The sequence below is a fragment of the Accipiter gentilis genome, chromosome W (assembly GCF_929443795.1).
Source record: "Accipiter gentilis chromosome W, bAccGen1.1, whole genome shotgun sequence".
NCBI lineage: Eukaryota > Metazoa > Chordata > Aves > Accipitriformes > Accipitridae > Astur > Astur gentilis.
Window position 1 is genome coordinate 33,752,872 of NC_064918.1, and position 27,330 is coordinate 33,780,201.

Sequence of the window (27,330 nt, forward strand, 5' to 3'; positions counted from 1 at the left end):
AAGATATTAAGGCAGATTTGAAAGCAAGGATGGAACTTCTACAGACTATAGCTTTACTTAAAGATGTAGTCAACCCTAGGCAAAAAATAGATAATCCTAAACTGTAAGATGATGATAAAAAAAACTCTCTAAAGGAAACAAAGATTAATTCATACTAATTGGTTAAGCACTGGTCACCTTGGCTATCTACAGCCAGTGGTAACTGAAGACAAGCCCCCTTGCTTGAAATTGAACATGGAAGACAAAGTTCAGCAGTATGCAATTCATCCACATTAGAGCAGAGCATCTCCTAGTTGTGTTTCCACAACCAGTTTCAAGAAAAACCCCTTTCCTTTTTACTATAAAAATTACTGTTGGAATGACTAAATAACACTTGAGGTGGTTAAACATCACAACAACAAGACAAAAGTTACTCCTTGTGTATGTATATGCATCTTCCTCAAATAGTGCTTTTCTGTGAAAACATAAATCAGAAAAACAGTTAGACATATGAATCTTGTAAACAAAACAAAATAATTCTGTTAACTGGCACTAGCATTAATTTTACTGTAACAAGTCCCAACATATATTTACCTTTTAAAAGGAAAACAAGAATAGTGCAAATATTAACTGTAAAATGAAATAGCTAAATGCAAAGCAGCGAATCACATTACTGGTTAAGAGATTTTTGGATCAATCTTGACAAAAAATAACTGCCAACTTTGATGTACTGGGTCAAGAAGCTAAATCAAACCAAAAAATGAATTATAGTTCCCATAGCAAATCAAGTATTTTGTAGGTATAACACTAGGCCTTCACTTAGTGAAAGTTTTATTCAGTGGTACTAGGACATTTATACCAGCTGCCCTATTAAGTCTTTGGCATACATATTGTACAAGTTAAGTTAAGGCAAAAAATCACAGCTGAAGGAAGGAGTTTAATTTTTCAAGTTTGTAAAAGTCCATGAAATATCCTCTTTAATACTCTTTAATTCAACACTGACCATTAATCAGCAGGAACTGAAGCCACTTTGGGAAAGGAGACAAGAGGTCCCATGAAACACTACCAAAAAAAACCCCAACCCACAACAGTGTTTCATGAATCTCTCTCATATAAAAGTGTGGCACCATCCTGAACTAAGAGTTAGCAGCACTCTGTGGCCAGAAAGGAAGTATATAATCACAGATACAGTATATTTTATATTCCAGAGATGGGGAAAAAGTAGGTATCCAATGCCATTATTATGTATGACACACCCTTATTAAACCTTCTGTGTTCTCAATGCTATCTCACACAAACTACTTCTATAAGTCTGAAGTGAAAAAAGTGCTTCCCTTTTTCACATAAGTCTCACCGCTTGCTAACACATTAATTGCTTTGGAAATGAAACATCCAACAGCAGAACAGCTGAGTTATTCACTACGCAGAACTCCACTTTTGAAGTTTATACACATGACTGTTCTCAGAATTAATATTGAAGTACAGTAACAAGTGTAACAAAAGTTGCAGATTCCACCACCACACTTTTTTTTTGGGGGGGGGAGGGAGGAGAAGGGACACAACACCATTTCTTAAAGAAAAAAGTCCTCATGTAGAGAGTTTGATAGTGACACAATAATTAGGTCACTCACAGCTCCTGTATGCAATAACCTATCAAGAAAATCCCTTACTATGTTTTCTAATAAAATATGAAGAAACTATACTTTTAGAAAATATACTTTCAGAATAAGTTAAATTCTGTGCTGAAGTGTCATACCGGTGTCACAAAGAGCTTCCTTGACTGCTACAATATAAACACACTGAAGTCCTGGCTGCCAAGCTCAGATATTCAAGTAACATTCCGCTTACAAACAGAATATCTAAGGACTTGCCCCTTTCTCCATCCTCTAATCCTAGCACAAATCAGAAATCAGAAGTTGGGGGGGGAAACACGACACAGATACCCCCCCAATGTTTTCACTTATGTTACTGATTTATTTACAATCTAACAGTAACTGACCATTACTCAACAGTAACTTGTAAAGAGATTAAAGAAAAAAAGTCAGTTAATTCCATTAGAAGGGAACATGAAAGGCAACAGTAATTTGTTACAGTTAGTAATTATTTTTATATTTAATCTTAGATGTGCTGCTGAGATACTGCCTTGCAACCTCAAAAAATTACTTCAGTCTGAACAGATGAAGGGTCACGGTTTCTAAACAAAAACCAAACAAACACACACAAACACTTTGGGAGGAGGGGGACGGGGGTAAAAAACATACTCAGGATAGCTCCATTCAAGCTGATGCGAGTTTATCCCATTGACTTTAAAGGACAAGGATCTCACCATTAGACATGTAGATGAAGTACATCTATTTTCTTGCCCCTTTCCAGTAGGCTGAAAAACTAAGTGTTTTGTCAACCAATTCTCTTAACAGAAGTTACAGTTCTACAATTACTAAAAGGTCTGTTTATATGGTATATGTGGGCTACTCTTATTTTAGGAATTATGTAACTATAGCACACTATATATAAAAAAATTAAGAAGCATTATTATCCACTACATATTACATAAACTAATGTTAAACAGCAAGATATTAAAAGAAACAGGAGAGCCTTAAAAGAACATGTTTTCTTGTGGAATTCCACCTATAATAAGTGAAAGACTGCAAGAAAACAGCATTGTAATATTTTAACCTGGCTTCCCTTACACTATGATCTCAAAATTACAGCAAATTAATTCCTAGTTCAGCTAAACTTTGCCTTTTAATACAGAACCTACCATGCAAATAAGCTTTCACTGTAACTTGTCTCCAATAACATACTTGCTACGCCAAAATTGAAAAAGCTTGAAATGCTGTATTGGGTTTGCATGGCAAAGTTTTGGTAGCAGGGGGGCTACAGGGGTGGCTTCTGTAAGAAGCTGTGAGAAGCTTCCCCTATGTCTGACAGAGCCAATGCCAGCCGGCTCCAAGACGGACCCACTGCTGGCCAAGGCTGAGCCAATCAGCGATAGTGGTAGGGCCTCTGGGATAACATATTTAAGAAGGGAGGGGAAAAGTTGCTGCGGCACAGAAATTGCAGCCAGAGAGAGGAGTGAGAATATGTAAGAGAAACAACTCTGCAGACACCAAGGTCAGTGAAGGAGGGGGAGGAGGTGTTCCAGGTGCTGGAGCAGAGATTCCCCTGCAGCCTGTGGTGAAGATCATGGTGAGGCAGGTTGTCCCCCTGCAGCCCAGGGAGGTCCACAGTGGAGCAGATATCCACCTGCAGCCCGTGGAGGACCCCACGCCAGAGCAGGTGGATGCCCAAAGGAGGCTGTGACCCCATGGGAAGCCCGCACTGAAGCAGGCTCCTGGCAGGACCTGTGACCCCATGCAGAGAGAAGCTTATGCTAGAGCAGGTTTTCTGGCAGGACTTGTGACCCCGCGGGGTACCCACGCTGGAGCAGTTCGTGAAGAACTGTAGCCTGTGGGAAGGACCCACACTGGAGATGTTCATGGAGAAATGTCTCCTGTGGGAGGGACCCCATGCTGGAGCAGGGGATAAGTGATGAGTCCTCCCCCTGAGGAGGAAGGAGCGGCAGAGATAACGTGTGATGAACTGACCACAACCCCCATTCCCCGTCCCCCTGTGCCACTTGGGGGGAGGAGGCAGAGAATTTGGGACTGAAGTTGTACCCGTGAAGAAGGGAGGGGTGGGGGGAAGGTGTTTTAAGATTTGGTTTTATTTCTCATTACCCTACTCTGATTTGATTGGCAATAAATTAAGTTAATTTTCCTCAAGTCGAGTCTGTTTTGCCCATGATGGTAATTGGTGAGTGATCTCTCCCTGTCCTTATCTCAATCCATGAGCCCTTCATTATATTTTCTCTCCCCTGTCTAGTTGAGGAGGGGGAGTGATAGAGCTGCTTTGGTGGGCACCTGGCATCCAGCCAGGGTCAACCCACCACACATGCACAGCCTCAAAATTTATGAAGCTTTGATCACAATGCCTTGACACATTGGACTATTTAGGACAACTGAAGATATTACTTGTCGTGGTTTAACCCCAGCACCACGCAGCTGCTCACTCACTCCCCCCCACCCAGTGGGATGGGGGAGAGAATTGGAAGGAAAAAGGAAAAACTCGTGGGTTGAGATAAAAACAGTTTAATAGGACAGAAAGGAAGAAACTAATAATGATAATAACACTAATAAAATTACAATAATAATAATAATAATAGGATTGGAATATACAAAACAAGAGATGTACAACGCAATTGCTCACCACTCGCTGACCGATGCCCAATTAGTTCCCAAGCAGCGATCCCCCCCCAGGCCAACTCCCCTGAGTTTATATACTAGGCATGATGTCACATGGTATGGAATACCCCTTTGGCCAGTTTGGGTCAGCTGCCCTGGCTGTGTCCCCTCCCAACTTCTTGTGCCCCTCCAGCCTTCTTGCTGGCTGGGCATCAGAAGCTGAAAAATCCTTGACTTTAGCCTAAACATCACTTAGCAACAACTGAAAACATCAGTGTGTTATCAACATTCTTCTCATACTGAACCCAAGACATAACACTATACCAGCTACTAGAAAGAAAATTAACTCTATCCCAGCTGAAACAAGGACATTACTTAACAAGAAAGGGACCTCAGATATATCTGTGCAGCCTTCAGTATCATACCAGGTAACAGTTTGGTTGAAGATTATGTGTGCAGGGAGAGGAGAGACAGCATGCATTTTCATCTGGTTAGCAGATAAACCTCTTGTCACTACTAAAAGCTGACACATCCTTCTATTTTTTTTAAGCATCTCTTCCAAACATTTTCATTCCCCTCCCCAACCTAATACCCCTTGCAGCCCTTTAGATTCCTATTGGCTGAAGGCAATATAAATTACCAATGGAAAAACACTTGATCGGCAATACCTCTCTCAGTTCCAGAGAAAACATTTGCCCTACATACACTACTTCTTATGATGGGGTCCATCTCCAAGAGAGAGATGGAAAAAAGGCCCACTGTGCCATGAAAATTTATATATGTATATGTAAAAATAAACGTTTCAATTCAATTGCACTGTGTCTTTTTAAAACCACAATGGGCTTTTTCCTCCTATGAAAATCTACATGCATTTCAGTTAAATGTAGAAGGCAGCCAGAGTGAAAACAAGCCCAGAGAAGTAAGCATGTCATCAAGATGTCCCTGCGTCGGCCGAGGGAAGACCTTGCAGTAGGCAAGGGTGGTCCTGGGGGTGCCGCCGTTCCCTCCGACAAGAACGGAGGGACGGAGGAGGGGCAGGGAACGGCCGGGTAACGGCCAGCCGCGGGGATGCCGCAGCCACTCACCTTGTCCAGCTCATCATGCAGCTCGGCCAGACTAGGCCGGATGAGCTTCTCTCCCAGGTCGGCAGCCGTGTGGCGGTAGTGGTCTATCCGGGGCACAGCATCCATGGTGTTGTGGCCGAAGGTGCGCAGATAATAGGTGGTAGTGTGAGTATCGTAGTAGTAGTGGTGATGGTGCCGCCCCCCCGAGTGGAGGCTGCCCTCGTTCAGCATTGCGTCGCCGCCGTTTTGCAAGCTGACGTTGCCGCCCTCCGAACTGCCACCGCCAGACTCCCCTGAGGTCTCATCACCGGCTGACGGGTCCACGAAGTTCACCCGAAACCTGCCCTTGGCTTCCTCACTGCTCTTCCCCAGCATGCTGCCTTCCCTGCCCGCCTTTTCGGTTGCTTCTGCTGGACGGCCCTCGGTGACCAGGTCGACCTGAAAGCGGCTCTGGCTCGGCGTGGGACCCAGCGGTCTACTCAGCACATCATTGACTGCCACGGCCAGTTCTGCGCCGCCTGCTGCCGCATCCTTGTCCTCCAAGTACGGCTCTTCACTCACGGCCTTAAGCTCAGTAACCGTCTTCTGCTCCGCAGAGCCGGGCTGTTTCCCCTCCATGTCTCCTCCTTGGGAGACTGAGGACAACACACAACAACAATCCTTGGTGCTCTGAACCCCCTTCGCGACGACAGCTCCAGTGCTTTAAACCGCCAACCAGCGCCCAGGACAGAACTGCATCAGAGGCAACGCAAGTCCCCGCGCACGGCCCGCCCCCCTCCGCAGCGCCAAGTGATGATGCTGCCGGTGCAGCCGCTACTGCTCTGGAGAGAGGCGGTAGCACCCGCTCCCTCCCCCTCTACAGCTACTTTTCGCTCACTCTCGCGCTGCCCCGGCCTCCTGAGTCCTCCCGTTACGCAAGGACGCGTCCCCGCAGCTCACCCAGCGCCCGCCGCTCTGAGAGCGCCATGGAGCGCTCTGGGAGCGGCACAGGTTCCCCTAGGCCGGGAAGGAAGAGGGTTCTGATGCCTCACTCCCTCCATTCGGCTGTTCCATCTGATCCCTGCTCCGGAAAGACAGGAACTTGGACGCGAACCCAGCCAGTATCTCCTCACCTCGCTCTCTTCCCTGCTCAGGAGGACGTGAGATGCTGGGGGGTGGTGAGGCCGCCAGCGCCGCCTGCTCCGCCTGCTCCCGAGACTCTGCCCGCTTCTCACTACAGTGGCAAAAGCGACTCCCGAGCCCGGCGCAACTCCTCACGGCCGAAACTATGGCTGCTAGCGCATCAACCTCGCGCGTGGGGAGCGGTGTTTCTACTTCTTGGTTCCATTCAGTTGTTTTTCCTAATTATGTGATTATTTAAATTATTTTTTTAAGTTCTTTATCTAGCAACTTCTGAGTGCCAATGTCTGTTTTCTAGCTCACCTCATCTCTACATATTTTGTTTAAATTCACAACAAATTTGTTGACATAATCCAGCAGAAAAGGACTGGAGTTTTAAAACAAAGTTAGTTTGTTTGTGGGTGTTTGGGGTTTTTTTAACACTCACTTAGAGGAAGTATTTCAATTTTAGGGATGTATGTGTGCATAAAAGATGAGAATGCTTCAGTAGATTCAAAAGATGGGGACACTGATCCTTTCACGAGTGTTTCCTATTCAAACACTATTCTACAAAAGAACAAAAAACATATACTTTAGAATTATTTGATAAATTCCTTGATGGACCCCAAAACTCCTGAGAGTAACAGTTTACAAAAGTCAGGATGCAGGAAAATTTCAAAATGTAAAACGTGAACATGAATATTCTTGAGTGAGCTAGAAAATAAAAGGTTAAACCATGGTGAAATTTTCACTTTGATCAATGGATAAGAACTTGAAAAACAGTGAATGATAGAGAGAAAGTCAGAATAAAGGATTTTGGTTCAGAATTGGAAGCAAACAGCACTAGAATAGCAGGTCATATGGAAAGGAAATCCTCCACTGTACATTTTGTATAAGCAGGCATAAACATCGCATGATCAATACCTGCATAGAATTTGTCATATGTTAGGGTGTTTAGAAGCAATCTAGATTCCAAAATGGTTATTAACAAATGGTTAACAATTAACAATGGTTATTAACATCTCCAAAATGGATTCTTCGGAGGGGCTGCAGTTCCTCAAGAACTGCTCCAGCATGGCTCCCTTCCATGAATTACAGTCCTTCAGGAACAGACTGCTCCAGTGTGGGTTTCCCACGGGGTCACAGGTCCTGCCAGAAAACCTGCCTCTGCATGGGCTTCTCTCCATGGGGTCACAGCTTCCTTCAGGGCACATCCACCTGCTCTGGTGTAGGGTCCTCCACAGGCTGCAGGGTAGATATCTGCTCCACCGTGGACCTCCATAGGCTGCAGGGGGACAGCCTGCCTCACCATGGTCTTCTCCACAGTCTGCAGGGGAATCTCTGCTCCAGCGCCTGGAGCACCTCCTCCCCCTCCTTCTTCACTGACCTTGGTGTCTGCATGTATTGGGTTTACATGGCAAGGTTTTGGTAGCAGGCGGGTGGCTGCAGGGGTGGCTTCTGTGAGAAGACACCAGAAGCTGCCCCCATGTCAGACAGAAAGAGTTTCTGCCCACTCCAAAACAGATCCGCTGTCGACTAAAGCTGAGCCAATCAGTGACATTGGTGGCACCTCTGTGATAACATCTTTAAGAAATGGTAAAAAATGCTGCTCAGTAGCTGTGAAAGAGGAGTGAGAAAATGTGAGAGAAACAACCCTGCAGACTATAAGAGTTAGGAGTGAAGTTGAGCCGGGGAAGAAGGGAGGGGTGGGGGGAAGGTGTTTTTAGTTTTGTTTTATTTCTGTGGTGTGTTGACCCTGGCTGGACACCAGGTGCCCACCAAAGCCACTCTATCACTCCCCCTCCTCAACTGGACAGGGGAGAGAAAATATAACGAAGGGCTTGTGGGTTGAGATAAGGACAGGGAGAGATCACTCACCAATTACCATCATGGGCAAAACAGACTCGACTTGGGGAAATTAGTTTATATTATTACCAATCAAAACAGAGTAGGGTAATAAGAAATAAACCCAAATCTTAAAAACACCTTCCCCCCACCCTTTCCTTCTTCACAGGCTTAATGGTACTCCCAATTTTCTCTACATCACCCCCCCCCCCCCCGAGCAGCACAGGGGGATGGGGAATGGGGGTTGCAGTTCATCACACAGTTGCCTCTGCTGCTCCTTCCTCCTCAGGGGGAGGACTCCTCATGCTCTTCCCCTGCTCCAGCATGGGGTCCCTCCCACGGGAGACAGTCCTCCACGAACTTCTCCAACGTGAGGCCTTCCCAGGGGCTGCAGTTCTTCACAAACTGCTCCAGCATGGGTCCCTTCCACGGGGTGCAGTCCTTCAGGAGCACACTGCTCCAGCGTGGGTCCCCCACAGGGTCACAAGTCCTGCCAGAAAACCTTCTCCAGGCTGAGCTCCTCTCTCCACAGGTCCTGCCAGGAACCTGCTCCAGTATGAGCTTCCCACGGGGTCACAGCTTCCTTCAGGGCACATCCACCTGCTCTGGTTTAGGGTCCTCCACAGGCTGCAGGTGGATATCTGCTCCACCATGGACCTCCCTGGGCTGCAGGGGGACAACCTGCTTCACCATGGTCTTCACCATGGGCTGCAGGGGAATCTCTGCTCCAGTACCTGGAGCACCTCCTCCTCCTCCTTCTTCACTGACCGTGGTGTCTGCAAAGTTGTTTCTCTCACATATTCTCACTCCTCTCTTCAGCTGATGCCGTACAGGGTGGTTTTTTTTCCCTTCTTAAATATGTTATCCCAGAGGTGCTACCATCGTCGCCTATTCGTTCAGCCTTGGCCAGTGGTGGGTCTTTCTTGGAGCCGACTGGCATTGGCTCTGTCAGACATAGGGGAAGCTTCTAGCAGCTTCTCACAGAAGCCACCCCTGTAGCTCCCACACTACAAAAACCTAATACAATATCTCGCTATCCTACTCTGTTACAAGTAATCGGCAATAAATTAAATTTAATTTCCCAAGTCAAGTCTGTTTTGCCCATGACGGTAATTGTTAAGTGTGCTGGTTTTTGCTGGGATAGAGTTAATTTTCTTCGTAATAGCTTATATGGGGCTATGTTTTGGATTTTTGCTGAAAACAGTGTTGATAATGCTGACATCTTTTTGTTACTGCTGAGCAGTGCTTACACAGAGTCAAGGCCTTTTCTGCTTCTCACCCCACCCCACCAGCAAGTAGGCTGGGGGTGCACAAGAAGTTGGGAGGGCACACAGCTGGGACAGCTGACCCCAACTGACCAAAGGGATATTCCATACCATATGACATCATGGTCAGCAATAAAAAGCTGGGGGAAGAAGGAAGGGGGGGATGTTCAGAGTTATGACGTTGTGGTTTAAGCCCAGCCAGTAACAAAGCACCATGAAGCCGCTTGCTCACTCCTCCCCCCCAGCCCTGGTGGGATGATGATGAGAAAATATAAATAAAAGCTCTTGGGTCGAGACAAGGACTGAGAGGGATCACTCACCACTTATGGTCACGGGCAAAAGACAGGCTCAACTTGGGGAAGAAACAAAATCAATTTAATTTACTACCAATCAAATCAAAACAAGGATAATGAGAAGTAAAACCCAACTCTTAAAAGACCTTCCCCCCCACCCCTCCCTCCTTCCTAGTTCAACCCCACTCCCAGTTTTCTCTACCTCCTCCCCCTGAGAGTCACAGGGGGACAGGGGATGGGGGTTGCGGTCAGTTCATCACACATTGTCTCTGCTGCTCCTTCCCTCCTCAGGGGGAGGACTCCTCACTCGTCCCCTGCTCCACTGTGGGGTCCCTCCTGTTCTCCACGAACTTCTCCAACATGGGTCCTTGCCACGGGCTGCAGGTGGGCATCTGCTCCACCGTTCACCTCCATGGGCTGCAGGGGCATCCCCCTCCTCTAGCGCACCTCCTCCCCCTCCTTCACTGACCTTGCTGTCTGCATAGGTGTTTGTCTCACATTCCAATCTTCTCCCCCACTGCAGGTTCCCCTTCTTAAAGATGTTATCCCAGAGGCGCTACCACTGTCACTGATTTGGTTGGCCTTGGCCAGAGGCAGGTCTGACTTGGAGCCAGGGAAGCTTCTAGCAGCTTCTCACAGAAGCCACCCCTGCAACCCCTCCCCTGCTACCAAAAACCCCGCCACACAAACCCAAAACAGGCGTTTGTCTTCCCAAGTAACCATTAGGTGTGATGGAGCCCTGCTTTCCTGGAGATGGCTGAACACCTGCCTGCTGATGGGAAGCAGTGAATGGATTCCTTGTTTTGCTTTGCTTGCGTGCACGGCTTTTGCTTTACCTATTAAACTGTCTTTATCTCAACCCACAAGTTTTCTAACTTTTACTCTTCTCTCACAGCTGCTGCACAGCGTTTTTTACCCTTTCTTAAATATGTTATCACAGAGGTGCTACCAACATCACTGATTGGCTCAGTTTTGGCCTGCAGCAAGTCTGTCTTGGAGCCAGCTGAAACTGGCTCTGTCCCACATAAGCGCAGGTCCTGGTGTCTTCTCACAGAAACCATCCCTGCAGCCCACCCCCTCCACCCCCCAGTATTGCTGCATAAACCCAATACACTTGGGAACAGATGCAGAGAAAATTCCTTGTATCCCATTCTTTTCCTGACAGAAGTCAGTTCCATCTCTTCCTTTGCTTCCTCTCTCTCCACAGTCAATAAAAGCCAGATCTTTCTTTTGTTCCTCACCACCATGCTCACAAAGCCACCAGCATAAACATCACTTTTAGCAGGCAGAGTCATTCTCTTTGCATAAATTTACTGCTGCTTTTATTTCTCCTTATGGGTAGTCTTTTTTCCATTGTGGGCTTAGTCCTGTAATGTAACTCCCATCTGAACTTCCTCCGAATGCCAACATCCTATGTCTTATCTTTGCAAAGTACCTTCTTCTCTATGTATTGAAACACTAAGAACTTGCCTATCCTAAATAGACAGAACACTGGATTAACCATTCAGATTATAGGTTAGCTCCAAGAGTCCTTTAGTTTTGCAATCCCATTCTCTGAGGAAATTCCCTTATATTACTGAACAGAAACCTCAATTCACATGAAGTGAATGGATCTATTCAGCTGAGATCCCTTGTCTTCCCAGGGTCTACCTGAAGTCAGTAGAGAGAACTAAGCACTTGTTGAAGGCAAATAGGCTAGCCAAAGTCTGAGTCACCCTCTGGAGGTCCTATCTGCTTCTACTCACTATGGAGAAAGGATAGGCCAGCTAATTTCTTCATTTAGGCATCAGTAAAGTATATAAAATTAGGTGGCAGGCATACAAACCCAATATGTATGCATTCTAGGAATGATGCCTATATCACAACTCTGGATTTCAGACACCATAAGACAAGGACAGGAGAAGGTGGTTTCCTGTGTCCTGGGTTGTTAGAACAAAGCTGTTTTACACAGGAGTCTACCACTAGAGAATAAAAACTTTGTCACTGGATTCAATGTGCCAGATTTTGTTTTGAGTCTTTTTCACTCTGGAAAGGAAGCAGTAGGATTATTCTAGTCTTGGCTTCTAATGGCTGAAGACCTAGAGAGGCAAATTTGACCAAGAAACAAATGTAGTGGACAAAGATAATAATAATAATGGGAGATTTTGAGGTGTGTAATCACTGCCTTGAAGCAAGACAAATCAATTATACCAATGACATTCATGAAATATGTTTGTCTCGCCTGTTAATAAAACCTGCAATCGTAGACTTCCTACCAACTCCCTCTGTTTTAGTGTTTAACTAGCTTTGGTGCTCTGCCATCCGAGAGCTCATTTGAGCAGATGGTTTCTATCTATCTGTCCTACCCTCACACCACATAGTTCTCCAGCTCCTCACATGAAAGCTTTGTTGTTGGTGTCTGTTCTGCCTTTTCATATCTAGATGATCTTTCACCTAGCGAGGGCAGGTGCAATGTTGGGCTTATTTAGTGCCAAAAGTAGTAGATGCATGTTCCTGGTCAATATGTACGTAATATGTTTTTATGGATTATTTTTTTCTGTACTATTAAACCACAAACTGCAACATGTAAATGTTTGTGTCTGCAATGAATATATATTTTTTAAGGACATTTTTGAAAAAAAAACAGGATAAGGCTTCTGAAGAGGCTATCTCCTAGTTAAGCAAAAAGAACAATGAATTTAATAATAATGGCTTATGAATAAGTGTTTAAAAATTGTCTGTTTTTTTCATAGCATGTCACAATCAAATTAAACAGGTGCTAAATTCAACAAATTTATTCTTCAGTCAAAATCATTTGGATCTCCAACATTAGTAAACCACAGGTTCAATGATGTAAGGGGAATTAGTACTACACAGCCGACTTAAGAATTTTTAAGCTTTAGAAATGATAACCCAAAATGCGCATGTTGCTCACCTAAAAAATGAGGGCTTTCAACCTGCAGAAGTTACCTTGGGCTGCATCCCGACCCAAGGGGAGAGTCCCCAACTGCAGACCCGCTGCTCCGAGGAGGACTGACTCAATTTGCCTTCCGGCAGGGCTCCGTTTATACCCTAGTCAAATCTGATCTGTGGTCAAATAAGGTCACGTTAATCCTCCTTGGCTGAGGGCCAACACTTCCTTATTCCTGACCGAAGTGTGTACCTGGAAGTTGTAACTGGACCCTGCTGTGCAGGTGGGGCAGCTTGACCCCCAAATTGTGGCTTCTAGGGTTTTTTTTCTCTTTTCCATGGCCAAGAAATTTCGCTCTCTATCAGGGTGTGTGTTCCTGCCACATAGGAATACTGCATCTCCTGAAGAGATCATTCCAGAACATTTTCAAGATTAAATCATTGTTGCTACCATTTACTTTTTCTTATTCTTCCCAAAATCTTATATTTTCTATTGGAAGCACCCATGGGAAAATAGGTACTTCGTTGTTTCTCTTCCTCCTTCTGGGTGTAGAAAGAGATGAAGACAACAGTGATGGTGGGACAGAATATTTGAGCTGCTGAAATATGGACAAGCTGTTATATTCTTAGTCATCCTAAAACTGGGGAGAAAATTATATATCCATGCCACTTTCTTTAGCTTTACTAAAGTGATTGAATCAGAAGAGGTAAAAGAAAAGAAGACCTAAACTTTTGTCAAATCCTTCTGAAATTCAATAGCTGTTAATCAAAACATTATGTAAAGGCTATAACTCCACAGTTCCAGATTTTGGCTCAGACACTGATTACACTTCAATTTTTTCTGGATGATCAAACCAGAAATTAATAGATTCCTAGTAAGAAATATCACTTTATGTCATTTACAGTCTAGTCTTATTTCAAGACAGTTAGATAGCTAAGATAAATATCCCTTTGAACAATACCTAACCTATTTCTGAAGGATTATTGAACACTGAAGTCTATGAACACAATAACAACTACTGTCTAAAATAAATCAGTCTTCCATATTTCTCAAGCTCTCACAAATGGCTTCACAAAACTTAGAGGACTATACATTCAAATAAATCAAATTGGTATTCCATATATATTAAAGGAGAGTAGCAATTTGTGCTATTTTATTGAGATTTAGGTGACCTAAAAGAAGAGGACTCACTGCCTCAGGTATAAAGAGACTAGATAGGATAGAGGGGGTTTTATGCTCTCTAAAGTAGTAATCTATTAATAGAAATCAGAGCCTGGAATATATCCTTTATTGTAGCCATAAAATTCAAAAACATAATTAAAAAATAGTCAGCAGATGTCATTTGCATTTTAGGCTATTAAAGCCAAAAGGCTATTGTTATGGCTATGAAGTACTTTGATAACGTGTACTTTGAGGAATACAAGATTTTCTCAGATTTGGAAATGTGCTCTTATTAAGTTTCAGTGGATATTACATTAAAAATTATCATCTATATTGATAAAAATTAGAAATCTGCATCAGAAAAATCATATTTTTTTAATGTAACAATCACATAAAGTGGACTGAAATATGATTTTTTTCATTCTTTTATTTAAACTCTAAATCCAACCCTCATGACTCATTGATAGAAAAACTGATTAATTTCAGTAAAGCAACATCAAACTAAGTGCTGTATAAATAAAGTTAATTTAAAAATCATTTATCAATAAAGTCCTTAGAGTGAAAGAAGCAGCACATTTTTATTTAATTTATGCCATTTCTATTCAGGTGAGCTAAAATTCCATGTCAGAAGAAGAGTCTCTGAGCCAAACATTTGAACTTATAGTTTTAATGCATATTTAAAACTGACTAGATGTTTTGGTGACCAGGAACGGAATTACTTGGTGCTCATGCTTAAGGGCTCATGCTTAAGCACTTTGTTGAACAGGAGTCTAAGTGGCTAACCATGGAAACACCTATTTTAATAATAACAAAGCCAGAGGTAATGCCATCTTTCCCACACATTCATGAACTGATAAGCACTTCGACACTTATTCCACACCTCTGGGGTGTTGAGTTAACTTGTTTTCTACTGAACATGTTAAAAATGGAACAAGCACACATCCAAACAAACAACTTATAAATATCTGACAGGCAGAATTGTTAACATTCTATATGCATTCTGCTGGGTTTTGAACACTGGGTTAGATTTGCTATATTGTTATTACCCAAATTTAAGCAATTTACTTGATATATCTTGATAAAGTCTTATATACTTCAGCAGAGTTTAGAGTTACATTGTCTAAGATAAACACAGTATAAATTTTTTCATGCATTAGTATATTTTACAATGCAGGAATATCTTTTCTGTATGTCCAACATCTATAAAGTAGATAACTAAATTTTGAGGGTTTTATTTTTTATATTTTTCTTGAGCATGTCATTACATTTATAGTATTATTAAATTCCATTTTAATTATCTGACACTACAAGATTGTGATAATTGTGTGGAATTTTGCAAATCATTGTGAAAATACCCTATATGCTGCACAATGATTTTCCTGTGATCCAAAATGTTTAAATATCTTCTAATACAGCATTCATAAAATATTGTGTGACTAAAAGGTAATGGAAATATAGACACTGAGAGTTACTAACAGAAACAAAAAGGAGATTGTTGTGCATGTTTGTGTCAACTGAACATTATGCTGGGAATCAGTAACTAAATATTTACAGAGGGAAACAAAAGAATGTACCTTAGCCTGAGTTCTCTGCAGTTGTATGTGTAGTAATACTGAAGGTACCAAACCATTCAAAAGATGTCCAATAGCAATTGAGTTAGAAATAACACTCATATTTTGATAGCAGTGGTGACAATAAAATGGTACTACTTTAATGCAACGACTGCATGGCTCCAGGCAAGGCCTTAGAGCCTCGCACCCTTGGACAGAAAGTTCCCTTGCAGCCAGTTGCCAATAGCAACATTCAAACCAAGTAGGTGAAATGGAAGTAGCAGAAAGTATTCTGAAAATTTGCCTGAGGAGAAGTGAGCAATTTTTTTATTCCTAATACAGGGAACCTTCCCAGGAGGATCAATCTAGCATTAATATGAACAAGGTAGATCTACAGGATCACTTCACACATGGCATTGCTGAGCATTTTTAAACTGTTACTTGAATTATGCTGACCTTAGACCTGTGCTGGATAGAACGATCTCAGTCATTTACCCAGTCATTCAGAGTTTGTCCCAATCTTTATATCATTTTACTTCCACATTAACAAGATTTTTCTTATTTCAGCAGACCCATATTTGTGTATTGGTAAAGTGTTTTCAGCCCAACATATAGGAGGTGTGATATAATGTTATTAGTATAGCAGTTTTGAATAGTACACACTTTATTTATTTATTTGGTTTATTGATTGCCTGGCTGCAAACAAGACATAACATACTTCAGAGAGCCTCCAAATATATTTTATTTATAAGGTGCTATAAAAGCAACAATATAAAAGTCTAAATATTTAACTTTGCACAATGCTAAGCGAGACCCTGTTCTTGTTTAATCCTTAGTCATTACTCTAACAAATAAGATACTGTGGGAGCATAATCATGGACTCAATGACAGATCAATATGATCATAGTTGAAGACCCTTTACTAGAGCATCAGACATCATTTTTATACATTGGTTACATCCATACATGTGTTTAGCTATTTTACTATTGGTTACACACATTATTCACTCACTGTCCACACCCCTAGTTACACTTAATGATTGATTATATCAACACTGTACACACGCATAAACATAAGATATAATTGGTTATACTAACTAAAAGATGCAAAACTTGCCTCAGTCTAATTGGTCAAGATAAACTGCCGAATTGAGGTTCTTTGTGCCAAGTTCCCTTTATCGTGGAATGCGCACCTGTGTTCTTCTAATTGGTATCTTTCTTTTTTTGTCATCTTGTTTATTCTGTTCAAGGCCTTCTAAAGGCATCTGGAATGTTCTTGTGACTGTTAGCTAAATATGTGTCCACAAGATACTAATAAAAAGATGGAGAGGCTGACATACAATAGCAATTACAAGTTTCATTCCCATCTTGATCCAGCCCAAAACCTCAGAATTGCTCAGATGACTGTCTGCTACCATTTGTGTTTCTGCCTTTTCATATTTAGAAAACATTGATGCCTCCCCAGGGCTAAAAAGCTACTCAGAACCCAATTTCAAAAAGAAGTCCTAAGGCCCCTAAAGTGGAATTTTAATTAGGCTGAAGATGTTGTATCATCTCTTAAAGCACAGGGAAGCCAACCTTCCTGACTTTATGAACCATACATCAAAATGTTCACAAAGATTAGAGCCCAGAAAACATACTACAAAATATGGAGGGTCCAAAAGGAAAGAGCTCTGGGACTTTAAAGACAGATGGCAATAGATTCCTATGGTTTTAGTTTGGACCTTGGCTGAACTGAATGTAGCTGGCTGTGCAGCTGGGCCCCAGGATAACTTAATTCCTGGCAGACCTGAGGATCAGGATTACCTAGGCATTCTCAGTCTAGCATACATGGCCATATGAGATGGTCTTTTATGGGCACCACAGCTGAACTGTTCGCAAGCAGCACAATGCTCGTGAGCCCCAGGCAACCTTCCCTTATCATCAGCACTCTTACAGCATGCCTGATACCTATTACTTAACAGTATAATGAGAAAAGACAGGTCCCTAATAGGTGAGACATCAGAGGACTCATGGAAAAACTGCTGGGAAGTCAGGGAATATGTGGGAGGAGGCCAGGCCAGTATTAGCAAATGATAGGAGTGTAGTGGGTACAGACTAAGCTACCTGAATGGTTCCTAACACCAGGAAAGGATTCAAGACTGATATCTTTGGGAAAAGACATGCCTGTCAGCTGGCTGAATCAGGTAATTCATAAGCTCCCCTCCCAAACTTTTCCAGCTCATGCTTATTTTATCTTTTGAAAGTCCATTCTTTCAAGAACTAACTCTCCCAAGTAGTATATTGGAACCTTGGCTCCTTGGGAAATGCTGAAAATTCCAGTGCCTGCAGGGCTGCCTAGAGTTTGCAATGCAGACTTGGGCTAACCTTATTATGGATTGAAGCCTAAAACATAAATGCATTGATTTAGAAAATAGCGTCTGAACATATGTAGCCAAGATTTTCAATCGTAAAAGCCTAAAGCAAAGATCCAAACCTACATTCAGGTAGATTAACTAGCAACCTACTAGCTGTTAGTATCCTAATTTTTGAAAACCAGGTCATAAAAGTGCCCATATATGTAATTATTTATCTTTTCCTTTACAAAACATCAGTAAAAACCTATCAAATGTCCAGTGCACTCCCACTAAATGCTTCTCATTGGGAAGTGGCCATATTTATACGATGCACATATTTAATTGTATTGACTCAGGCTTGGTTTGAAATTCCTTAAGTATAGCATGGGAAACAAAAAACTATTTAACTTTATACAAACTTGCAAGTGCATGATGTTATACACATCTTCCAGTTATCTTTCCTTTCAATAATATTCTAGAAAAAATGACTGACAAGTATAAGGCAACATGTAAATTAACCTGAATTCACTCACAATTGCATGTATGTCCTGGTTTTGGCTCGGATAGAGTTAATTTTCTTTCTAGTAGCTGGTATAGTGTTATGTTTTGGATTCAGTATGAGAAGAATGTTGATAACACACTGATGTTTTCAGTTGTTGCTAAGTAGTGTTTAGACTAAGTCAAGGATTTTTCAGCTTCTGATGCCCAGCCAGCAAGAAGGCTGGAGGGGCACAAGAAGTTGGGAGGGGACACAGCCAGGGAAGCTGACCCAAAGTGGCCAACAGGGTATTCCATACCATAGAACATCATGCCTAGTATATAAACTGGGGGGGGTTGGCCTGGGGGGGGGGATCACTGCTTGGGAACTAATTGGGCATCGGTCAGCGAGTGGTGAGCAATTGCATTCATGGGATTGCTTTTGCTCAAGGACCTGGGTGCATTTGGTGGGTAATGCAGAAGGATGGGGACGTCCAATGTGTGCCTCAAGGGGATCTGATTTTAGGTGAGAATAGCCAATGAATTCAATTGTATGGTATTAATTGCTATATAACCCTGCCACTGTATGTTATCATTACTATAATTGTTATATGCTATATCAATGGTATTACAGTAAGAATCATTTAGATGAAGCAAGAATAAACTTTGATAGAACTAAACGAAGTGCAGCACTGATGGAACCAGAACTGACTCCAGCATGAAACAATCCAACACTACACCCCATCCTCCTGCTGCGTCCAATGTCACCCTCTCACCACACCACACTGAAGCCTGATCCTGTTCTGCCGACTGAGTGGACTTCGCACCATCCCTCCTGCCCAGAAAAACTGGTATAAGAGATGGAGCCCAAAGCTGGGGACTAAATAAACTCAATGAACATTTTATTAACATGGCCCATAGACTAAGGGAATTATATTTTTATGTGTGTATACATATATGTACATATATATATCTATCAATGCATGGAAAAGGTGATGATGATTAATTGGAAATTTATCAGGAAGTGTGGGACCCGAGCATGACATAAATGGTGTAGAATAAGGGGTGGATACTGTCCTCATTTCAGCTGGGATAGAGTTATTTTTCTTTCTAGTAGCTGGAATAGTGTTATGTTTTGAATTAAGTGTGAGAAGAATGTTGATAACACTGATGTTTTCAGTTGTTGCTAAGTAGTGTTTAGTCTAAAGTCAAGGATTTTTCAGCTTCTCATGCCCAGCCAGCAAGAAGGCTGGAGGGGCACAAGAAGTTGGGAGGTGACACAGACAGGCCAGCTGACCCAAACTGGCCAAAGGGGTATTCCATACCATAGAAAGTCATGCCTAGTATATAAACTGGGGGGAGTTGGCCTGGGGGTGGATCGCTGCTTGGGAACTAACTGGCCATCAGCCAGTCAGCGAGTGGTGAGCAATTGCGTTGTGCATCACTTGTTTTCTGTATTCAAATTCTTTTCTTATTATTAGTGTAATTTTATTATTATTATTATTATCATTATTAGTTTCTTCCTTTCTGTTATATTAAACTGTCTTCATCTCAACCCATGAGTTTTACTTTTTTTCCCGATTCTCTCCCCCCTCCCACTGGGTGGGGGGGGAGTGAGTGAGTGGCTGCATGGTGCTTAGTTGCTGGCTGGGGTTAAATCACGACAGTCCATTTTGGCACCCAACATGGATGTTGAGATAACAACAGATCTGACCAGAGCGTGTTAAAACAAATTTGTTACAAGGAGTCATTATATTAGTTTCATAGTTGCTGGTCACAATGATGATTTATGGGCTCTTAGAGTTGTGACGCTTGTTCTTAGACTTGTCTTATGTATAATCTCAATTGCTGTATATAGTCCCTGTGCTACTGCTGTGAGAGACTGAAAGAGTTAATGTCTCAAACATTGTGGTGGGGCAAGTTCTGCTTAAAGACAAACCCTGCACAGCAAGGAACCAAGGTGAAAAGCCCATCAGCTCAGACATCAGCAACAGGAGGGGGAGGGTGTGCTGGAGGGTGCACAGCTCCCTGTTCTGATAAGCTGTTCTGATACAAAGATCAAACAATGGCCAGTCTGCAGGGAAGGAGAAGTTACTCCCCAAATGACCCCCAAGCCCAAAGGCTCACAAACTGCTCATTAGCCTGACGAGTTTGGGTGCCCGCCTGAAGGAGGGGCAAGGATGATAAAAGGACACCAACTGAAGCCCCAGGTGCGCAAGCCCACCGGAACTGGACCCCTCGGCTAACTGAACCAATGCTGGACCCAGGACTGGTGAAATCTTTCTCTCTTCCTTTTTCTCTCTCTGTCGTCTTCTCTCTTTCCTTTTCCTTTTCCACAATCCCTACACCTCATCCATTTCAAGATATAAACCGTTGACCAAGTCTGAGACTAAGAGTAGATCCAGCTGCCCGTAGACCCTTCTCTGAGGAGGAGTCTGGAAAGCAAGGGGGTCTGCTCTGAACCTCGTGACTCAATGGGAAGGATCTCCTTATTCCCTGAATCAATGTATATGGTTACCACAATTTACTGAAGTAGTCTTATGCCAATTCCTGTTGTGAGAAACCCTGCCACCTACTACCACACCTCCCCAGTTCAGTTTGCTTCTGTCATGAATAAAATCTTTAACTGATCGTTTGGTGTTGTTTCACCTTAATTTAGCCCAAGGGAATTTCGAATTAAAAATGACTCCCTGTCCTGGTTTCAGCTGGGATAGAGTTACCTGTCTTCCTAGTAGCTGGTACAGTGCTATGTTTTGAGTTCAGTATGCAAAGAATGTTGATAACACTGATGTTTTCAGTTGTTGCTCAGTATTGTTTAGACTATGGTCAAGGATTTTTTCAGCTTCTCATGCCCAGCCAGGGCACAAGAAGTTGGCACAGGACACAGCCAGGGCACCTGACCCAAAGTGGCCAACGGGGTATTCCATACCATGTGACGTCCCATCTAGTTTAGGAACTGGGAAGTGGGAGGCAGGGAATCACCGCTCGGGGACTAGCTGGGTGTCGGTCGGCGGGTGGTGAGCTATTGCCCTGCACATCATTTGTACATTCCAATCCTTTTATTACTACTGTTGTCATTTTATTAGTGTTATCATTATCATTATTAGTTTCTTCTTTTCTGTTCTATTAAACCGTTCTTATCTCAACCCATGAGTTTTACTTCTTTTTCCCGATTTTCTCCCCATCCCACTGGATGGTGGGGGGTGAGTGAGTGGCTGCGTGGTGCTTAGTTGCTGTCTGGGGTTAAACCACAGCACTCCCTGGTCTGTCCAGTCTGGGTCGTGACAACTGCATGTCATCTGTGGGAGGTGGATTAAGGTCTTTGCTTTGATGTATTATTTAACACTGGTTTATGGTACAATAAAATATCGGTCGTGGGACTAATCCGGTATTTGCACTCAGCACTGTCGTCACCTTTATACTTCAGGAGCCATCTGTGGGAAACTATTAATATGTACATGTGGTGGGTTGACCCTGGTTGGATGCCAGGTGCCCACCAAAGCCGCTCTATCACTCCCCCTCCTCAGCTGGACAGGGGGGAGAAAATATAACAAAAGGCTCGTGGGTCAAGATAAGGACAGTTTAATAAAGTGATAGCAAAGGTCGCGCGCACGAAAGCAAAGGAAAACAAATGATGTTATTCTCTACTTCCCATCAGCAGGTGATGTCTAGCCACTTCCTGGGAAGCAGGGCTTCAGTATGCGTAGTGGTTGCTCCGGAAGACAAAAATGCCCCCCTTCCATCTCCCTTTACTTATCTTTTATATCTGAGCTGATGTCATATGGTATGGAATATCTGTTTGGTTAGTTTAGGTCAGCTGTCCTGGTTATGTTCCCTCCCAAGATCTTGCCCTGCCCCAGCCTGCCATTGAGGGGGGGGCAAAAATGTTGGAGAGACAGCCTTGATGCTGTGCCAGCACTGCTCAGCAGTAGCCAAAACACTGGTGTGCTATCAACACCTTTCTAGCTACTGATGCAGAGCACAGTGCTATGAGGGCTGCTATGGGGAGTATTAACTCCATCTCAGCCAGACCCAATACAGTACACCATTTACCTTTTCTTCTCGGGGAGCCAATCTATGGGCGACACACCTTCCCCTTCTCATCCAGTCTAGTTACAATGGCATTTGAGAATTTTGAAAAATTTGAATACCCTTGGGCTGTTGAAACCAGCATGGTCCTGAATGTGGTTCAGGTAATGTTTAGGGTAAAATAAGTATTTAAGAAGATTACTCAGAGATCATCCCTGAGGCTGCATAATTATGAGTGGCAGGGTGTGTGGGGTAGTATGGGCAAATGCCTAGGGTGGTGGGGACCTCCACTGTTTTGGAACTTCACCCTTGAACAAGTGCAGAATCCTCACAAACTTGACGTGCGGAAAACAGACTCCACAATCAGTGAGATTGTAAAGTAGGTATGTTCATTCAGCACTGGGCAGAACGGGGGGTAATCCCACCAAAATCGTGCGCGCCCAACTCGGCAGTTCGCCTCAAGTTTATACAGTCAGGTATTACATATTCACAACACGCCTATACATATGCATGACCTATCCCTGCTTCATATTAAAATTAGCTCCGAGAGATCATTTCCATAGTCTCCTCTCAACTGTGCCTGTGCAGTGCCAGTTTATGGCGGTCGTCTGGTGGTCGCAGAGATGAAGATAGATGACTCCTCTTCGTCACCGCTAGTAACCTCTTTCCTTGCGCAGGCTCAGTGATTTCTTGGTATTCACCCAAGCCGCAAGACCAGTCTTAGCTGGCTCTTGGGGCCTGCTCCTGCTTCTTATCAAGGACTGTCTCTACCTCATTGGCTGGTTCTTTGGACCAGCTCTTATGAAGGACTGTCTCTACCTCAGCTAATTTCAACAATGTAAGCACTAAACATCATCTTTCACCCCCCTTTATTATGTCTACTGAGATTCTTTTGACTCCCCTTGTCTCAAACTAGTAGAACATTTGGAAAAAATATGCTGTCAGCTTGGCAATTCCAGGGAGACAGAAATCACTGTAACGTGCTTGGGCCTTGCCCATGCCTATCGAGCCCTGTTCAACACTATTCAGTACCCTCAAGGGGAAGAGAAGGTCTCTAGATCTGACAGCAAAGCAAGAGGCATTGCGGCCACTCCAACCCCCATGACAGGCACTGCGGTTACTCCAACTTCCATGACAGGCACTGCAGCTGAACCAGAGAACTAACCTGTGCCAGTATCAGTTGCCCCCATACAGAAGAAATATATTAAAAAAATCAGTTCGCTTAGTGAAGGATGAAGATGAACCACAGTCATCATGGGAACAGGAGGAAGAGGCAGAACCAGAGGTAATCACCCGATCCCTCTCCATGAATGAGCTACAGGATATATGAAAAGATTTCAGCCGTTGTCCAGGTGAGCACATTATCACCTGGTTGCTCCAATGCTGGCACAATAGGGATAGTAGCCTGGAATTAGAAGGTAGGGAAGCCAAGCAGCTGGGATCGCTTGCCAGGGAAGGTGGCATTGACAAGGCAATTGGAAAAAGGACATGAGCCCTCAGCCTCTGGAGGCTACTCCTTCAAGGAAGTTGTTATATGTCAACCAGGCAAGTGGACCACCATGGAGAGAGGTATCCAATATCTGAGGGAATTAGCCATGCTAGAGATGATTTCTTATGACCCGGACAATGCACAATTACCCAAAGATCCAGACGAAGTCCAATGCATACGACCCATGGGGTGGAAGTTTGTACAGAGTGCACCATCATCGTATGACAACTCATTGGCAGTACTGACCTGGAAAGACAAAGAGGCACTGACGGTGGATGAAATGGTCCCAATGTGGGGCCCAGGACAGGGTGGAATACTGCATATACCACAGGTTGGCATATTCGTCAATGAGGAGCCACACATCTGTTAGAGATGCATATGCACATGTTGCTTGAAACTCCTAGCCTCTATCCAAATAATCTTAAACAATTTCAGAGATTTCCCCTTAGCAGCATTATGCACTGAAACTTAAGTAGATTCCTTTGCATCTCTGGCATGGGTTTACACTCTGTACTTTTTGATGAGTTTGTATGGTGTCCTAGTTTCAGCTGGGATAGAGTTAATTCTCTTCCTAGTACCTGGTATAGTGTTATGTTTTGAGTTCAGTATGAAAAGAATGTTAATAACACTGATGTTTTCAGTTGTTGCCAAGTAATGTTTAGTCTAAAGTCAAGGATTTTTCAGCTTCTGATGCCCAGCCAACAAGAAGGCTGGAGGGGCACAAGAAGTTGGGAGGAGATACAGCCAGGGCAGCTGACCCAAAGTGGCTAACAGGGTATTCCATACCATGTGACGTCACATCTAGTATATAAACTGGGGGGAGTGGGGGTGGGGGAATCGCCGCTCGGGGATTAACTGGGCGTCATTCGGCGAGTGGTGAGCAATTGCATTGTGCATCACTTGTATATTCCAATGCTTTTATTATTACTGCTGTCATTTTATTGGTGTTATCATTATCATTATTATTTCTTCTTTTTATATTCTATTAAACCGTTCTTATCTCAACCCATGAGTTTTACTTCTTTTCCCGATTTTCTCCCCCATCCCACTGGGTGGGGGGGGGAAGTCAGTGAGCGGCTGTGTGGTGTTTAGTTGCTGGTTGGGGTTAAACCATGTCATATGGGAAGTGCTCAAGCCTTTGTTCTGTAAGCTACCTGACATGCTTACTTTCAGCACCTACTGCCTCATTAGACCAAACCTTTAGGGTCTTCCTTTTTCCAGTAGATCCAAGGCTTCATTTACGCACTCCTGTGAAATTGGCATGAGCAATAAGCAGAATTTTCAACTTATTATTTGCTCAAAGTCCTCCTTCCAGTTCATTTTAAAGCTACTCAGTTAACCTTCTGTGAGAGACTGAAAGAATTAATGTCTCAAACATTGTGGTTGGGCAAGTTCTGCATAACGATAAACATAACAACGAACCCTGCCCAGCAAGGAACCACAGGTCAAAAGAAGTGGATAAGCACAGGACATCAGCAACAGGACAGGGAGGGCATGCAGAGGGTGTGCAGCTCCATGTTCTGATATGCTGTTCTGATATGCTGAGCAGGGCAACTCACCATGCATGGCCAAAGATCAAACAATGGTCATGTCTGCAGGGAAGGAGAAGTTACTCCTCAAATGACCTCCAAGCCCACTGACCCATTTCCCCAAAGGTTCTGAAAGCACATCTGGGCATGACACTTAATTAGCCTAATGAGTTTGAGTGCCCACCCAAAGGAGGGGCAAGGATGATAAAAGGACACAAACTGAAGCCCCATGTGCACATGCCCACCAGAAGTGGACTTTTAGACTGACTGGACCAACACTGGACCCAGGAACGGTGAAATCTTTCTCTTTTCTCTTCCTTTTCTCTCTCTGTCTTGCTCTCTCTTTCTCTTTCCTTTTCTATAATCCCCACCTTCTTGGCAGGATGAATTACTAGTGCAACAATAAATGCCAAGTTTTAATGTACTGAATTCCATCAGAGAACCTCAAACTGGAGTTCTCCAATCTAAGGAGGGGAAGCCACCAGCAAGCAACCAAGTTTCTACACCAATGCACACAGCACGGACAACAAACAGCAAGAGATGGAAGCCACCGTGCTGCTACAAAGCTATGACCTAGTTGCCATTACTGAAATTTGGTGGGACAATTCCCATGACTAGAGTGCAGCTATCTATCTATGGCTACAGGCTGTATAGAAGGGACAGGCAAGGAAGGAGGGGCGGAGGGGTTGCCCTCTACATCAAGAAATGGATAGAGTGTGAAGAGCTGTCTCTGAAGAATAGATTGTTGTGGTTTAACCCCAGCCAGCAACTAAGCACCACGAAGCCGCTCACTCACTTCCCCCCCACCCAGTGGCATGGGGGAGAGAATTGGGAAAAAAAAGGTAAAACTCATAGGTTGACATAAGAACAGTTTAATAGAACAGAAAGGAAGAAACTAATAATTATAATAATAGCAATACTAAAATGACAATAATAATAATAAAAGGATTGGAATATACAAAACAAGTGATGCACAATGCAATTGCTCACCACTCGCTGACTGGCTGATGCCCAGTTAGTTCCCAAGCAGCGATTCCCCCCAGGCCAACTCCCCCCAGTTTATATACTAGGCATGACGTTCTATGGTATGGAATACCCCTTTGTCCAGTTTGGGTCAGCTGCCCTGGCTGTGTCCCCTCCCAACTTCTTGTGCCCCTCCAGCCTTCTTGCTGGCTGGGCATGAGAAGCTGAAAAATCCTTGACTTTAGACTAAACACTACTTAGCAACAACTGAAAACATCAGTGTGTTATCAACATTCTTCTCTGTCCTGGGTTCAGCTGGGCCGTTGGCCTTTGGTGTAGCTGCATTGGAGACGGAGGAGATTGAACAGCTGTCTACCCTGCCGGGTGTCTCCCAAGACCCTTCGGTTGTGGGGTTGCTGAAGGTTGAAGAACAACAGGTGCCAATTGCTACCACGACGGTGCACCGGCGACAATATCGCACCAACCGAGACTCCCTGATCCCCATCCATAAGCTGGTTTGCCAACTGGAGAGCCAAGGAGTGATCAGCAAGACTCACTCACCCTTTAATAGTCCCATATGGCCCGTGCAGAAATCCAATGGGGAATGGCGACTAACAGTAGATTATCGTGGGCTGAATGAAGTCACGCCACCGCTGAGCGCTGCTGTGCCAGATATGTTAGACCTTCAATATGAACTGGAATCAAAGGCAGCTAAGTGGTATGCCACAAATGACATTGCTAATGCATTTTTCTCCATTCCTTTGGCAGCGGAGTGCAGGCCTCAGTTTGCTTTCGCTTGGAGGGGCGTCCAGTACACCTGGAATCGACTGCCCCAGGGGTGGAAACACAGCCCCACCATTTGTCATGGACTGATCCAGGCTGCACTAGAAAAAGGTGAAGCTCCAGAGCACCTGCAATATATTGATGACATCATCGTATGGGGCAACACGGCAGAAGAAGTTTTTGAGAAAGGGAAGAAAATAATCCAAATCCTTTTGAAGGCTAATTTTGCCATAAAAGAAAGTAAGGTCAAGGGACCTGCACAGGAGATCCAGTTCTTAGGAGTAAAATGGCAAGATGGGCGCTTTCAGATCCCTGTGGACGTCATCAACAAAATAGCAGCTATGTCCTCACCGACTA

At 43.7% G+C, this 27,330-nt stretch overlaps 1 protein-coding gene across 4 annotated transcripts in view; it reads right to left on the reverse strand.

Moving 5' to 3' along the window:
* Positions 1-5,982, reverse strand: part of LOC126035438 (solute carrier family 12 member 2-like) — a 124,347-nt gene extending 118,365 nt beyond the window's left edge. For all 4 annotated transcript variants that reach the window (XM_049793990.1, XM_049793989.1, XM_049793988.1 and 1 more), the window contains exon 1: positions 5,288-5,982. In XM_049793990.1, coding sequence (XP_049649947.1) covers positions 5,288-5,884 — 597 coding nt within the window. In that variant the 5' untranslated portion in view covers positions 5,885-5,982. The remainder of the gene's footprint in view (positions 1-5,287) is intronic.
* Positions 5,983-27,330: the final 21,348 nt, after the last annotated feature.